General features: G+C 35.8%; 1 protein-coding gene across 2 annotated transcripts in view; it reads left to right on the top strand.

The window, feature by feature from the left end:
- Positions 1–17,545, top strand: part of LOC104554551 (cadherin-12) — a 140,468-nt gene that overhangs the window by 14,058 nt on the left and 108,865 nt on the right. For both annotated transcript variants that reach the window (XM_061994643.1, XM_061994642.1), the window contains exon 2: positions 14,165–14,459. In XM_061994643.1, the coding sequence (XP_061850627.1) occupies positions 14,165–14,459 (295 nt within the window). The remainder of the gene's footprint in view (positions 1–14,164; positions 14,460–17,545) is intronic.

Genomic DNA, 17,545 nt, shown 5'->3' with positions numbered 1-17,545 from the left:
TTGTTATGCTCATACAATTACACACTATGATCATTGTCCAGGAGGTAGATCTTTCCTCATGGATGAGATAGGAAAATATAGCTTGCATCAGTGCTAGAGAGCAATACTTTTTGATTACTATAAGCAGTTCTTTCAAAAGAATACTGTTGTAAGGCAGTGTTCACTGCATTCAATCTATACAACACAATTCTGCAGAGGATAAATCACCATCAGATACCCTTGAAATAAATGGGATTTTTCTAACAAATAACTTTGAGCTGAAAAGAAATATTTTAATAATAAATTTGTTAATAAAAATAGAAACAGCAGCCTTCCATAGATTCAGAAAATTTTCTATCTAGACTATTTTCCCCTTAAAAAAACCTCAGCAACAGAAATAACTACTGTTTTCTGACTTACTCATTTTTGGCAAAATCAGCGGTCAGTAAGTGTAATTACCTGTTCAGTCTTTGATTTGGTTTAAGCAAAAGCACTCTGTTTATATATTATCTTCCTGAATTAATTGGATTCTTAACAATAATTGATCTATTTTCCTACATAAATTAGACTACGTTATCCTTTATTGTTAACTTTAGTTCCATTTAGGGTGCAAATATTGCTAGAGTTTCATGAATAGACAGATGCTAATTAGTTTAGGATTAACTGATCTTGTTCTAAGTAGGTACAAAGTGTTCTGTGATCTCATGAACAAATATGTTTCCTTAAAGTGCCGTATTCACAGTAGAGATTCTCTATTAGTTAGTGAGTAAAAATATTTGTCAGAACTAAGTAGAAATTTGTAGTGTTTACATTGTCTTTTTTGAGAGGTACAAACGCGTTTCACAATCCTGGTTTCTATATTTGGAGCAAGTGTCCTAAAATGATGAGCTTGACAACTATGTTACAAATTCATGAAAACTTTAAGGCCGATAGCAAAGGAAATAGGTGATGTTGGATGCTTAGAAGTTCTTCGGCCAATGGATTTATTATGATTTAATAGCTAAGTCTGTTCTTATGTTCAAAAACAGCATTTGAAAGTCATCTGTCACATCAAAGCAATATTTTTTTGGGAAAATTGCTAAAAGATATTTCCTTTTGTGAATATGAAGTCCTTGATCATAATTACAAGCTACTGCAAATCCAGGTGAATTTAGCTATCAATAGCTGCAACATTTGTCAGTGAAAGAAGCCTTGCTTTTGTGAATGTTAATAGGCAGAAAAAAACCCCACATCACATAACTTCTGCACCAGTGGAAGGGATTCACAGTAATTTCTATCTATCTGAAAGTTTATTGTTGAAACTGCAAAAAGTACTATTTGATCAAGTTTATCCCAAGTTTTGAACCAATCACATAACACTATATGAGGTCTTGGAAAACTGGGGGATGTCTGTGTGTAGAGGAAGAGAGAGATGGTGAATGATTTCCACACAAGTTAAGACTTTTCCTGTTTCTGTTTTGAGATCTTCAGTTTGTTAAAAGTTAAAAGAAAATTTACCCAAGTGTGTGAATTTAAACAAAAGAAATTGTTTACTCTCACTTTACAGGATAGTATCCTGCTAGTACTCTGCAGGAGAGTACTCTGCTAGTACTTGCAAGGCTCTGATTATTGCTGAATAAAATTGGAGACAATGGGAGTTTTACCATTGACTTTCTTGAGGCCAGCATTTAAGCTTTACGGACACAATTAGGTTTCCCTGGAGCCTGGAGAGATTTTGCCCTTGTGAATTATTTTCCCCAGGACTTCTGTAAGAACCATATGTAGAGAGATTAGGAACAAATTAACACTTCTGTTGTTTCATTGAGCAGCTCTGTTAGAAAAGGAATGGAATATAAACTCATCCAGTTACAGCTCCTCTACCTTGCATACTGCTTCTTGCCTTTTCCAAAGTCTGTGTAGCAATAACCTTGCTACTCTTTGTCTCTGGAGTAAAATGACTCTGTGCTCTTTTTTTCCTTTTCCATCCCCAATAGCAGCTATAGAGAGCAGAGATCTTACTGCAACCATGCAATCATTTCTCTTCCAAACTAGAAAGCTTTTAAAATTTCTTTATTTATTATACCGTATTCTCAGCTGAATCTTGAGAACTTTTTTTCCCTCTCTTTTAAATACACGAGTAAATCTTGCAAGAAGATACTATAACTAGAATATAACTTCATCTAAATTCAACACACTTAAAAAAAAATTGCTTTGGGACAATCCAGCAGAGAGAATCACAGTTCAGATTTCAAATTAAACTGCTTCACTTGAGCAGAAATTATTTAGGCTTGAGTTATGGAAGATGTTTTTCTTTTACTTGTTAGTACTTATGTGTGATGTTCTCATTAAAAAGTAGGCATACCAATATTCTTACTTAGTGTAGCTTAATATGTGAAATAGAAATGTATCCATAACTTATGATATATATAGGATTTCTGTGATTTTATTCAGTTCTGTGTAGTGTCATATAAATGCTGCTTGTTTTAAATAATCTAAGCTTAAAGAAAGAATTCTGACATTTTAAGAACCTACATTTCTCCCATCCAAAGTTTGACTAGTTAAAAGACCCCACTGAAGAGAAATTTTGTTATTTTTACAGAACTAACAAAAACAATTTCTGTAAGTCAAACTAGAAGAAAAAGCAAACTGTGCAGTGATTTTACCAGTGTACTTGTTTGATTTATTTCATTCTCTAATTTATTAAGTTTTAATATAATTAATACCACTTCATATACATTCTATTGAAATGACTGGTACTGTTTCTGAAGATCCTAATTATATTCAATTGAGTAAAATAATTGTAGATATATTCCTTTCATTATTATTTCAAAAACTCTGAAATTGGAAATAAAGTTCACATCCTTGCATGCTATATCAGTAAAAAACTTCTGTTTCTAAGAAAGCTTGAAAATAATAGAGTCTTTTTCTCAAGTAGGCTTTCTCCCTCTGCCCGTATGGCCTGGCTTTCATCACAGATATTTGGGGACATTCTGAGTATGGAATGGCATCATGTTGCAGGAGGTGCACACTTCATAAACACTTCTATTCCTTCAGAGTGACCACATTTACTCAGTCACCTCAAAAACTATATTTCTGCCCCTCTTTCTGTAGAAGCTCTTCATTAATCTCATTCTGGTTTTAGTTTGTTGAACCTACTTCCATTGAGGCCACAAAATTTCATAAGCTGCTACTCTGCTGTTAAGTAACCACTGCTTGTTTTTTAACATGTTCTCTTTGTTCCTTGAAACAAATAATATAAGTTGATCAGACCAGAAACCAGCTTCAGCAAGCAGTTTTGAAAAGCCAAGGGACTGCTGTTTATTGCATTATTGCTTGAATTATACCTAGACCTCTGTCAGTGTTGCAAGAACTGTGTCTCAAAACTATAGGAAATGCACAGCAAATGAGTTTCATACTTAAAGAATATTTAACCTGAAACCATTTTGTAAGTTTTAGCAAAATGAAGGAAAAAAGTGTACAACACAACCCTTTTCCTATGCTGCTTCTGGAACCTGAGGAAAATGAACAGTTGCTGTGTGAAAAGTTTTCATTAATAGAGCCTTATAAAATAGTATTTTGAGGAAATCTTATAGCTGGAGCATGATTCACACGATTGTGCTTTCTTGTAACTGAAACATTGGAGCACAGAATTTGTCTCATGGCTTCTCTACTCTACCTCCTGCTCCTATCCACATTAAACATTACTGATTTATGACTGCTGGATTATTTTGCTTTTTTTTTTTTTTTGCTGTGGTGTGCTTGTTTGCCTGGATTTTTCTGGGCCAACTTTAGACAAAGAGATTAAAAATTCAGGAGTTAAGTTTTACACATAAACTTCTGTGCTTGTAAATGCCCTAAAATTATCCATCTAATACATGTGTTAAAATTAATATTTTTCATCTCTATGATGAAAAGAAAGGTGGCATTTTTTAGGTTTGGGTTTTTTTCCTATTTAAAAAGAAGAAGTGGTCAAATAGTTTATGATAGTATGCCTTGTCACACTGACAGACAGGTTGAGGCAGAATCGTTCTACTCTGTCATTCCCTACCTGTTATAGTATATCATTATCAAACAAAAAGAGACACCTTAACTGACAGTGCTTTACAGCAACTGGGATGTACAGAACAAGTTTTTTGTACTTAACATTAAATACATGAGGAAGAGAGTTTTTATACTCGTTTGCAATGCAGTGGATGAAGGAAAATATTTTAAAGAATGACAACAAATGTATTAAGGGGAAGATCAACATGAAGAAAGTTTAATCATCATCAACAGAATTTAATAGGCCTTTGATCTAAAAACAACCCCAAGATTAGACTGGAACTGAAGAGTATACGGATATAAATAAAAAATGAAATAGCAGAAGATTTATTTACTACTTAAAGTTCCAATTAATGTCAAATTAAGCCTAAGCTTTTATAATCGGTTTAGAATTTTTGACCTTTCCAAATGCAATGGACTTAAACTGATACTCTTTCAGCATATGTTTCCAACAATGTATTTACTCAGAAAAGAGGAGACCCTGCAGCTCTAGTCTTTCTTTTTGTGTTCTAACTACAGGAACCTGGTTTGTTTTTTCTTTTCATTCATGACAGAACTCCTATGAAAAGTACCTAAAATTTGTGTATAGGAGTTAGGGATCTTCTGGAGAAAGTACAGTGGAGGGCTACCTAGATGATGAGGGGACTGGAAAAAATCTCTCTTACAAGGAAAGGATGAAAGATGTGAGGCTGTTTAGCCCAGAGAAGAGAAGACTGAGGGGAGACCTTATCAAGGTTTATAAATACCTAAAAGGCAGGTGTCAAAAGGATGGGGCTGGTCTTTGTTGTGTAGTTCCCAGTGACAGAAATGGACACAGGCTGGAACACAGGAAGTTCCACTTGAACATAAGGAAAAACTTCTTTCTTGTAATGATGAGGGGGCCTCAGCACAGGCTGCTCAGGGAAGGTGTGGAGTCTCCTTCTCTGGAGGTTTTCAAACCTGCCCAGATACGTTTCATTGTGACCTGATTGAGGTGAACCTATTTTAGCAAGATGGACTAGATGATCTCTGGAGATCCATTCTAACTCCTACCATTCTATGATTCTGTGATTATTATTATTATTATTATCATCTTCATCTTTGGGATATGCATGCAGAAAAGATTTCAACCTAGGCAGACCACTGGATAATGCAACAGGAGTCCGTATGGTGATATGACTCCTTTCATGTCTCTTCATGTGCAGAGAATAGTGGCTACCTAAAGAAGTGTAAACCTTGTTTACGGAGTCTTATGGAGGGTATGGTTCTAGGAACTATTTTGAGCCTTTCACTTTCTGGAGAAGCTATTGCTGGATATTTTGACGAGGTGAGTCATTGAGTCAGAGTCAGGCTTGGGATTTGTTTTCTGTGTGGTCAGGCACACAATTTCTATGACCATGAAGGTGAGCTAACCTCTAATCACAGTTTTCTGTGTTAAGGACTGAGTAACTGTAGGAAATAACAGGCTTCATGACTCCTATGCCTTTAGATGTTTATGGTTACTTAGTTGGAGATGCATTTCTTCTCCTTTCACTTTTGGAGTGAAAATATGTTCTGCTTCACAGGTACTGTCCTTCATATGTGCTGCATTCTCTAAAGGCTGCAAGTGTCCATCCATCAGGTAGTTTGAGTTTGACATAATTAATTTCAGAAAAGCTAGACTTACAAAAAACAGCTATTAAGCTGCCATAACTAGATGGGACAGTATGATATAAAGGAATTCAGAGGAATTCAATTAGCTCCAGACATCTGGGGTGGAGAAGTGAACGCCACCAAGGAAAGGAGTGGATAGCTGCTCAGAGTCATAATCCCTTTAAGCAGTGGATGTCATTCCATAGCCCTTGTTTGCTATGGCAGCCATCCACAGGCAGCTGTCTTTTTGTCTGTCACTTCAAAAGCAGAATGGCATATATAGTACACTGTCTTCTCTGTGACATATTCATCATTAATATTACAGCCTAGACAAAGGCATTCCCATTGGCATCAGTAGGGCAATTCCTGTGAGAGAAGAAAAAAGGTCATGCAACAGAGCAGCTGTAGATAGAGCTTCCTTGGGAAATTAAATCTCAAGGAAAAAAAAAAGTCCATAATGTCATGACCCATTATTAAGTGAGATGAGGAATCTCTTATATTGATCACGTTGGATTTGGTATTCAAGCATGTGTCCTCTGAAGCTAATGGCATTTTCCATGTAAAGCCCAAGTAGTTAACATATAAGGAAAATAAACTATGATTTAATACCTTTTAGCTTGAGATATCTATAGAGTATAATTCTACAAAAAAATGTTTCACATTCACACACCCTTGAAAGAAAGTAGATTTTATCATTTCACTTCACAAGCATAAACATTTTAGTCTGAAAAGATATAACCTTGCCAACAGCTTAATTTCAGTAACCCTCTGCACCATAGAGTTTCTGCTTGTTCTCAACTTTTTTGAACAGGGGTTATCTGGCGATTTTCAGAGAAACTATCTTCATAAATACAGTTAGGCAATCATTAGAAATTATAAACTCTCCTCTAATTATTATCTACAATTTTTTGTACAGAGATGGCATATTTCATGTGTAAATGCTTCCTAAGTGTCTAGTATCTATTTTTATTTTGTTTATTCACAGTATAATACATAGTTTCATGCATTGATCTTTATATATGTTGTAGAAGACATATAGCAGGCAACACAATGAAAAATAGTATATTATGATCAGTATGTGGTACCCAGAGAGATGCATTTCTTTTTGATATTCTTACAGTGATTCCTGTTTCAAAAAGGGAATAGTATAATTGTATATACTGCCTAAAAAGAACACCATTCCCTCTATACTTACCGTTTTAATTAATTACTGCAGTACCACTGGGTGTTTTACAGATCTTGCACACTTAAGTATCAAGGACACAGAATCTGATTGCAATGTTATCTTTTCTTAATTTAGTTTGCAGAATTTAAAAGTAAGTATTGCCTTGAAAAGGAATACAAATATCTGCTGCTGGAAGCTACGATGATTTTTCTACAGACCCCTGTTTGAGGCAAATTCCCTGCCCTCACTTCTCATTTTCAGGCATCAACATTATACTCCCACTTAGTCCCTGGGACTTCAGCCAGGCACTGCTGCAGAGGGAGAGCCCGAGCTTTCATAGGTGTAAATCAAACCAGCTCCACTGGTGCCAACTGAAATGCATTCATTTGTAAGAGGTGAGGTCTTGCACAAACTCCTTTGAACCAAAAGATAGTTTACCATAGATTTCAAGCACACAGTAGAGAAAAGCAAGGAAAAGGCCACATCTGAGCATGAGGATACATGGCACAACCTCACCTTTCCCATCTGATGCATTAAGATCTTTGTACTGTAAAGGTTTCAAATTGAATTCCCTGCTCTGTTCCCATTAAATAGTTTGAAAAATTTTAAAATTATAAAATTTAAGGAGATGGTGAAATCATTTTCCACTGAGCTGTCATCAGCAGCTGCACACTTCATTGTAGCTGATATTGCTTCATCATTGTGTATAAAATTACATTGGAGAAAAAAGAAATTGGAAGTCAATAAATTTTCTCAAATTTTGTCTTCTATTGTTGCCTAACAGCCAATACTGGAATTTTTTGTTGGAATTTGTGGTTATGTTGCTACTTTACTGTGGTAATACCTAGGGGCCTCAGCAGATTCATAGACCCATCGGCTGTTTACCATTCTGCAGAACATTTCTTTCAAATGAAAGCCAACGTAAATGTGGACTTAAATATATTAACATACATACACAGAGTACGTTGCAACATGGGTTTGGTAAGAAAACTTAATGAAAAAATTACTGAAATTGGTCCTTAAATTAAAGATTGAAAGAAAGGACTAGAACACAGTGTTTCTATATGCATTGACTTCAGATGAACTGGTGAGGTAGAAGTCATCATCAGAAATACATGTAACTTGTGTACTTACATATAGAGTTACTTGCGTAGTAAGTGACATATAGTATATGTATTTAAATATGCTTCAGATGTTATTGACAGATTTTTATCATTTAAATATTTTTCTAGGGAAGATTTTTTTCATTTAGCAATATTTTCTCTGTCTATGGGGAATTGCATTTCATGAAAGAGAAATATATTTATTTTGGAGTGTGCTTTTGCAAGTGTTATTATTGAATTCCAGATAATGCAAGAAAAATGTTATTGTGGGGTAGAATTAGAGAAATAATAACTCCTGACCTCTCAAGTCAATGATGCTTATAGGGAAGAATAATTTGAACTGACCAGGTCAAGTATTGTTTGTATTCCTTGGTAATTACTTATTTGCCATCATAGTACTAACTGGCAACCACAGTCATTATTGGAAAAGTCTGGTCTGACTTAATGTGCTTAAACTAAATCCCTGTGACAGAAGGAGATAATGTTTTATTTAATTGGATAATTGGTGTTTTAATTTAAATAAAGCTCAGCTTTATTTGCCAAATAGGAATCATTAAAAAAAGAGTAGAAAGCCTTTTTATTTAATTCCTCTTGGAGTAGAAAGTATTCCAATCTAATTTAGCCAGCGTACAAAAGATACCTCAAAATGCAGAACCATATTGTCTGTTACCATTTTTATAAATAATATACAGAATAATGCCAATTCCTGGAAGTAGATACATCACTAAACATAGGAAAAGAAGCTATAGCAATACATCCCTAAGATAATTGGTCATGGTGATATATACAGCTTGGTAATTAATATAATTATTTCTTTTTTATCCTTGGTATATTTTTATATATACAATGATATATTTTTATATATAGATACAACCTTTAATTGACATTAGGCCTAAGAAGGCATAGTAAGGGATGGGGGTGTCTTGTAAAAGCCCTATACAAAGCCAGTACAAAGAAATCCCTTTCTATTGCAAATAATTTTCAGTCTTAAAAAAAATCACAACCATTGTTTCCAAAGTACCTTTAAAAAAGTTATCCTGTTCTTGTTTTGTTCATCTTTCTTTTACCTGATCGCTTTGTGGTTGGATTTGATGATCCTAAAAGATCTTCTCCAACCTAAATGATTGTATGGTTTTAGGCACTACTTCATTCCAGAAACCTATTTTACAGATGTTTTTTTCTCTGACAAATTTTAGTGTCCTAACTCCTCCCAATGCAAACTTTAGCCTACAATCTTGCCTTGTTAACAGTTGTTGACTGACTTTTCAGAGGATGCCCTGGATAATCCAGATTTGCACTGGAGAGGTTGTGAGTAGATTTTGCCTTTTCCTTAAACATTCTCTGTAGGGGTGACGATGTGTGATGGAGACTGAAGGAAATAAGAAATGTTTCACTGCATTTGATTAGCAGCAATCATTGTTGGGTTTGTTACTCAATTTCCCAAATTAAAGTCTCCAACAAACACCTCTACCTCCTCTTTTATCTCAGGAAATTTCTCAACTTTTACATATTTTTAGAGGGAAGGCAAAAATATCTCTGTATAAAAGCAGTACATTAGAGTTTAATTATCAATTTTTAAAAGAAACTATGCAATCTGTTTGGACCTTGGTTCTTGCCAACAGAAAATACATGTAGAATAGGGCAAGGTTCCAAATAGAAAGTCTTCTTAGGTGGTTAGTATCAAGGGCTTCTCTAGGTTCATTTACACCCTCTTCTCTTGTAGTATTTATGCCTCTTCCAACACACAGACTTTTGCAGTAGAGGAGGATTGCCAAAGTAGCTCTGCTGACATCTGTGCTTTCCATACACCAATGACCTTTTTTTCCTTTCCTCAGTTCGGTCGATTATTCTATGTTTGTAGTCTTAGATAATACTGGAGCTGACTGGCTATTCTGACTTCTCAAACAGTTTTCATTTGCGCATATCCCCGAAGACAGCCACCTAGCCACCAAAGGTGGCTACAGAGCAAATGGAAATACTTGGAAGTAGATACAGGCAGAGGAAATAATGGAATAAAGTCCTGAAATATATTGATCAGTTAAAAATCATATAAAAATACAGTTGTGGGATTGATAACTAGTACCATTGTGCATGCAAGGAAGCAGTTAATCTCTTGGACCATTTAGCAACATTTCAGTCCAGATATGCACTGCAATATAGCATTTAAATTGATCTACTAGCAATAAACAAATTGAACAGTGATTTTTTTTTTCCCCCAGCCTATGAAATTGACAATGGAATAAGATCTAGAATCTTCAGAGTATATCAAAGGGTGAATATATCAATTTAGGGATGTTAAATATTCCTTGACATTTAAAACTTTTTAATGCTTAAAGTCTTTTCTTTCTCTAACTTTTTTTATTGTATATGGAAGAAAAGGAACCAATCAATTCATAGAACAACTTTTCAGTGCCTGTATCACTGTAAAATTTATACCACATCAAACCTAATGAATGTTATAGCCCTTGCTCTTGCTTCCTTTGTGGCAGTATAGTGATTACTTAATTTTAAGGCTACACTATCTTGCAATTTAAGGTTTTCTTGCTTCTGATTTCCTTACCTTTGCCTGTGAATTTACAAATTTAACTTTCCAAAACATTGTAAGTTCATTAATGCAAGCCATTGAAGTCTTTAAGAAAAGTGAGGAATTAGACTTAACTGCCTGAAGAACTGCATTAGTAATTTCTCCCAGATGTGCTTATAGCAAGTTGTTACCAACTTTTTCATCCTCTCTGAAGCAAACTTTCAGCTACTTATAGGCTGAAGCAGATTGCTAGATCACATGGACTTGTCGACCGACTCAATCTGGCATCTGCTATTGACTATGATTCAAGAACACTGTCACAGTTTCTGCATAGATTTATGCAATGTATTTCACAATATTCTCCATCTTATTATTCATACTTGATATTTTTAATCAGTTATTTCCTTTGCCATATGTGTCATTGTTTGCATATATCAGCAAGAATTATGGGATGAGATGTCTTTATCTGCCATCACAGGAAAATATTAATGATTTTCTGCACTAAAAGAGTTTGTTGTAAGAAATCATTAATTTTGCTCTGGGGCAGATTTGCTCAAAGATCTGACAGTAACCTCTGTGTTACTTAAGTAGTGAGAATAAGACCGCAGATTTGAGCAGAAGTGGAAATGAGTCTTTCGCATTTCTGAACCACTGTGGCATTTTTCATATTCGAGATGTACAGGGAAAATATAAGCATAAGAAAAATGCATGTTAATACAACTATTTGTACCACCCTGTTGCAGTACATTCAAGTAGTTCTGAAATGTAAACACTGTGTGTAGGTAAGATCTGAGCACTTGTTCTCTTGCCCTGGAATTTTGCTCAAATAGCAGAAGAGCATGACTTAGAAAATAAGTACAAGTAAGAAGGAGAAATGGGATAGAAAACCAAAACTACTGCTGGACAAAATGTCAAAAAAAACTAGTCTCTCACAAATCTTCTGTATGTTTTTCTGCACTAAAAATAATTGTATTTACTTCCAGTGCAATACAACTTGTAACACATAAATCAGACACACTAGCAAGCACTTATTCTTTAGCCTGAACTGCTTTTTGGAAAATTTCAGACATTGAAAATCAGGATCATTTTATAGTGTTGTGCAAGTCCATCCAATGTTAGTGCCTCTCTCTCCATCCTTACACCTGAATCTCAGTATTGTGTGCCTTTCACTGTTTGTGAATTTAGTTCTTTTTCAAATTAAATCAATCAACTGTTCCCTTACAATAATTAGACACTTCGTACTGTTGAATTTCATCACAAATTGCACAGCTCAATGTGGATTACAAATAAACATACATTTGCCCATTGTCTAGCAATGGCATCTATGAAGGCTGTATTGAAATCAGCAGATTAGCATGAGACAATAAATACATGACAGATCCCAGCTAATGCAAAGCAATAAAACTCTGCTTAAATGAGTGGAATGGTTCCTAGGTTATACTAGCTGAGTGATAACTGTTAAGCACGGTAAACACATCTGTAACTGTAGAACTGCTTTGCTGCCAGTTACAAAGGTTTTTTGCTTCAATACATTTGGAAAACAAACAAAAAAAGAGGCTATGCATGCCTTTGTATTATTTCACCTTTCTCTTAGGAACCCTCGTTTTGCTTTTTTCTTATTACACATTTACCTTTTGCCCCACTAGGGAAAGCAGCCATAATTATTTCGCTCTAGTCTGTTTGAAATGCTTTGATAACACACGCAATAGAGTCTGATATGTTACTAGTTGAACATAAACTCTTCAGCTGGCAATCAGAAAGACACTCAACCATCTCAGCTTTAGTGCCAAATCTGATGACAGGAGATGAGAGTAGAGACAATATTCTTGGCATGCTTCCCTTTTTACAAATCCCTGCTTAGAAATCACATTTGTTTGCTCTATGATAGTCTTACTTCCAGGAATATGGGACAAGGCTGACTTCACAACAAAACCCAGACATATTTTACCTAATACATGACACAAGTGAGAAAATGGTGTGGTTGCTTCTATAATGTTTTAACATTTTTTCTTTGAGCTTTCTCATCAGTATTTTGAATATTTTTAAGTTGTTTTTTTTTCCTCCATGTGTGTCGAAGTCTCTATATGATAATGGAAGGAAAATACTAAGTTTTAACTGAGCAAGGTATAATGGAACAGCAGGAAACTTGTGAGCCACTTAAATTAAAATGATGAGGGAGAAATAGATATTAATTATCTGAACCTGCATTATCTTTTCATTTTCCAAGCCAGGAAATATTTAACACCCCAGGAGGAAAAGAATTAACTTCATTTGAATCTTTCCACGGTGAACCAGTGCTCAAGAAGCAAAATGCTTTACTTTGGACTGGAGAGATAATTTAAAATTACATGCAGGGGGCAGCTAGATGAAAGATCAGAAACTAGTGTATTCACTGAGCAGGAATGATGAGATGAAAACGTAGACAAAGAAAACACCATGTTCTGTCTGTCCCACAAACCATGACCTCTTCCACAGTCACAAGGACCTATTTTCAATTCCAAAGCAAGAGCCATAAATGTTAATAATTGCCTTTACCTCTTTCTCTGTAGCTTAGCTTCTTGCCCCATTACCAAAACCATTTAGTTTCTCAGTAATTCATTTTCAACATAATCTCCTTTCATGTCCCATATTTCCTCTATTGTGTTTCACCTTGGGCAGTACATCATGTAAATAAAGCCTATATCCATAATCGCTTTACTATACTGCTTAAGGGAATTCACTCTTGAAAACTCCATTCCAACCTGTGTCCATTATAGCAGATCACTTTAGCCCTCATTAGATGGGACAAGCGGGTGAATATTTTAAAAGCTTTTTCAGCATCAGTGATGTAACCTTGAGTATCTAATTGAAACTTCCAGATGTATTTAAAGAATGAGCATGAAACAGAGGAAGCTGGCTGAGAAAAAAAGTTTGTCTTTGTATATTTTGATTTCAAAAATGTCTGTATTTGAAATAGTGTTTAAGGCCACAATATAGTAGCATAAACACTAATCAAATGGACAAAAAATGTCTGACAACATGTATTCAGGTGTATTTTTTTTAAATTAGAAGTAGAGATTTAACATGCTAATGGCTTGGAAATTGTGTATATTTGTATTAAAGCTAGAAATTATTGAGTTCTATCTTGTTCTAATGAGCAAGAGAACTTTCAGCTTCACCCTATTCGCAATTTGACTATCTCAGAAGAGACAGAAACAAACAATCACACATTTGTGTAAAAAGTAGTATTTTTTTAGTTATGTAATTAAGAGCTTTACATCATCTTTTTTAAAGCAGGATTGACTTTGACTTTGAGTTTAGGATTTGGTCAAGCTCCCATGTGTGAAATAAAAATTAGGTATTTCCCTTCACTTCTCTGAAAGCCAAATCCCTGCAAAAGCTTTTGACACTCTCTCATGTCATCTCATGTTTGTTTGATGTGGTTATTGGTGGTTTTCAATCCTTGATCTTAAGTTTCAGGCTGTAATAAATCCAAAGCACTGCTTCATTGTGGTTTTAGTGGTGGAGAGCATTCATGGGAGAAAGTAGGTGGAATTCTGATACGCTCTCTGTGCTCGGTACTAGAGAGGGATAAAGATATTAGATAACATGCTGCTCCCATTTTTTCCATGCACTTAGAGGCAGCTAAGGACTTATGAAATTGGTTCTTCTAACACTTTTAATTATGTAACAGAATAAAATACAAATGATTCTTGTCCTACAGCCTAGAAAAGGACATTCATGTTTATTTCCTCTTTTTTTGTGTGTGTGTGTCTTTTCAAGCTTCATTCTGACTTGGACAAGGGAGTGGGCACTGTTAAATACACCCTTTCAGGAGATGGTGCTGGCACAGTTTTTACCATTGATGAGACCACAGGAGACATTCATGCCATAAAGAGCCTAGATCGAGAAGAGAAACCTTTCTACACGCTCCGGGCTCAGGCTGTGGACGTTGACACCAAGAAACCACTAGAGCCTGAATCAGAGTTCATCATCAAAGTGCAGGACATTAATGATAACGAGCCAAAGTTCCTGGATGGGCCTTACGTTGCCAGTGTCCCAGAAATGTCTCCAGTGGGTGAGTAAGAAGCTTTAAACACTTGATATCTAATTGCATATTGCTTAATTGTCTCTATGTACATTGCCTGCTGAGGAAAGAAAGAGAAGGCTGAAATGTGAACGTCACTTCTAAAATTTATTATTAGAAATGTCTCAGTCTGTGCTTAGAAACATTCAGATTACAGTTTTGTTTTACCTTTATTTGCTTATTTAGAAACATTCTCCTGCAAAACAAATGTCCGTGACTTTTAAGTCTGTGACTTTCTCTTCCTCTGAGGACAGGAGGAGAAAAAAATAAGATATTCAAGGCAGTTAGATGAAGGCCTAGGAGTTCTGAGCACCCTTAAACTTGTTATTTCACATGATAAAGTGTGGTCCCTATTCCTAGTTTCTGTTGACTGTTCGCTGTGCAGAATTAGATGACGAAACAGCGTCTTGCCATTTACTGTTGCGTTTGATGCCATTGAACTCCTACAGCACTTGCATGATCACCTAATTATTTACCATGGGATAGTTTTTTATCCAAATTCTGCTGTACTGTGGGTGCTGAAAGAGGCAATTACCCTCACGTGACTCTCCCTAATGCGAGAACAAGTGTCAGGCTCAGCAAAGTTTCTCAAAAACCTAATGCCCAAGAAACACCAACTGCATGGGATTCTTAAGTCAAAAGAGAAGATTGACTGGAAACATGGCAAGTTTTCAAAAAGCTTGTGTATGGGGAGAGAATAATTGTCTCTCCAAAGGAAAGTAGACTGTAGTAAGGATACCCAAGCACTGGAATACTTTTTTGTTTGCAGAATTTTCACAACACAGCAGACATTTTCTGGGAAAGACATAAGGAGCATTGATACTGCTTTGAAGCAGGAGAATAGGCTAAATGGTCCCTTAGGGTCTCTGCCTGATGGCTGATTCTGCAGTGGTCCTGAGCAGTGTGTTTGCAACAGAAGCACACTGTTTGTGTCCTGCTGCCAGATGGCACTTTGGGCTTCCCTACAGGCACCAGAAATTAATTCATTCTGGGCTGGGAGGCCTTTAACTTTCCAGTGCTGGTTTCAGTTTATTGCCATTTTCTCTGCTAAACTGTCTTTTCTCAGTACTTCACAAGCCAGTACTAGTCATTTAATACTCCCTGTAGTTGCTAACAGTTTCAGAAGTTTTCTGACTCCAAAATGTGCAGAGGGATCCTGTTTCCCCTTCAGCTATGCAGCTCAGATGGTAATGTTTTGAAAGACAGTGTGGGAGGCAACCAGCTAACTAGACAAGTTGCTCTATGGAATTAATGAGACAGTATTTCAAGTTTTGTGATAGAAAGTGATGGAACATGATAAAATGTGACCTGTAGAGATGATCATGTTAATCTCATGTAAGTTCGGAGATGCATTCGCTATAGTCCCCCCATAGAGGTGCATCTATATAGACACTGACTATATAGACATCCTATTGATGTTGTCCTTATAGAAACTCTTTGTGATATTACTTACAGTTATGTTATTTATAGATAGGAAACATTTGTTGCATTTTTCAAGTCTCTGGCAAGTTCAGAATAAAATTTTCTCAGCAGTGAATATATGGTTAGTTGTTAAATTGTTTTTAAGACTTGATCAGAGAGAAATGAGCAAATAATAATGACTAATGCTGTTTACATAGTGCAATGCAGTGCATGCATTCATTCTCTTGCTCTGTTGCTCTCCCTCCGTCTTTCTTCCTTGTTTTCCTAAATAAGCATGTACAATAACAGACAGAATGTTAACTGTGGCTTTATATCATGGGCAACTCTCTTCAAGGTGTGCCATGCATTGTGTCTTTTACATTGACTGTGAGCTGCATGACTAAATGAGATTCAACAGAGTGTGCTGTGTCATGCCCACAACATTTTAAAATAAATGCTTTTCAATTTATTCTCCTTTGGAAAAACAGCAGTAAATGCCATGGCCAAAAAAATGGTATCCTCTTGGTTTTCACTTTATTCAGTCACATTCACTACCTCTAGAAGATTTATTCACAGCAGTTTTTTATTTTCCTCCATAAGAAGAATAAAAGATGGATGAAAATTGATCAGAAAAGTCAAGGCAAGGAAACAGTGCCCTAAATGGAGACCTAAACTGCAATTAGTGGTTACTAAAGCAGATAACAATTTTTACTGTCGGGTTGTCTTGCAGCAAAAATATCCAGAAATGCCTTCTGTTGCCTACAATGTGCCAGGAGACTGTGTCTTCTCCCATGTAGGTCTCTCCACTCTGTTGCTCTCTCTTATCTATGCTTTTGCTACCTTATGCAAGCATAGATTTTTCAGAGGATCTAAAAGTGCTGCTCCTTAGCATCAGAACCATTTAGTTGCACCTATAGAGATGCCTAGACCTACCATTGCCCGAGGCTGACATTGAAAAGCACTTTGATGTTTTAGCTGGTGCAGCATATGGTTGTCTTAGCATAGGCATGAAACCTTATAAACTCTTCCTCTCATCTATTTTTCTACGTTTTTGTTTTCTAGTTGCCAGTTTTTTATTCCCAAATATCCTAAACTTCATTTACTGTATTTATTTGGCAGTGTTTATTATGAACAGGACTCATGCACACTGTTTCTGTTGTGAGAAATGCACTATAATGTGACTTTTTCTTGTCCTTACTGGTCATTTCTATGAGCATGACAGGCTTTTGTGACTAATAGCTCACTGTCTTTTATTGTGGCATGACACTTGTATTGGTAGTTTATTCTAAGGTTATTGGTAATAAGGACCTAAATTGGTAACATGAATGCCAGAGTTCTTGTTGAAAGGGGGCTAGAGGGGCATAAAAGTACCTAATAAAATCCTCAATACTTAACACTCAATCTAAACACACAGTATATATTTGATTCAAACAGTGAAATATAGTGAATGTTGTGTAAAACACCCTTGAGGTACCATAGTCTGAAGCCATAAAAGAGGATTGTGTGGGGCTGGGAAGTCCTGGGAAGAAAAGTGTCCTTCCAGACTCCTTACACAGAAATTGTCATGACTGTACTGTTTTCAGTTATGTAACTTCCTTGGCCTTTCTACTAATTGCTGCTGCTGAAGCTGTGGAAGGAAAAAGTACTGCAGCATTCAACCTTAGGTTCAGAGTAAT

Source organism: Colius striatus, chromosome 4 (genome assembly GCF_028858725.1).
Source record: "Colius striatus isolate bColStr4 chromosome 4, bColStr4.1.hap1, whole genome shotgun sequence".
In the NCBI taxonomy this organism is placed as follows: domain Eukaryota; kingdom Metazoa; phylum Chordata; class Aves; order Coliiformes; family Coliidae; genus Colius; species Colius striatus.
This window is presented reverse-complemented; position numbering and strand designations above follow the sequence as displayed.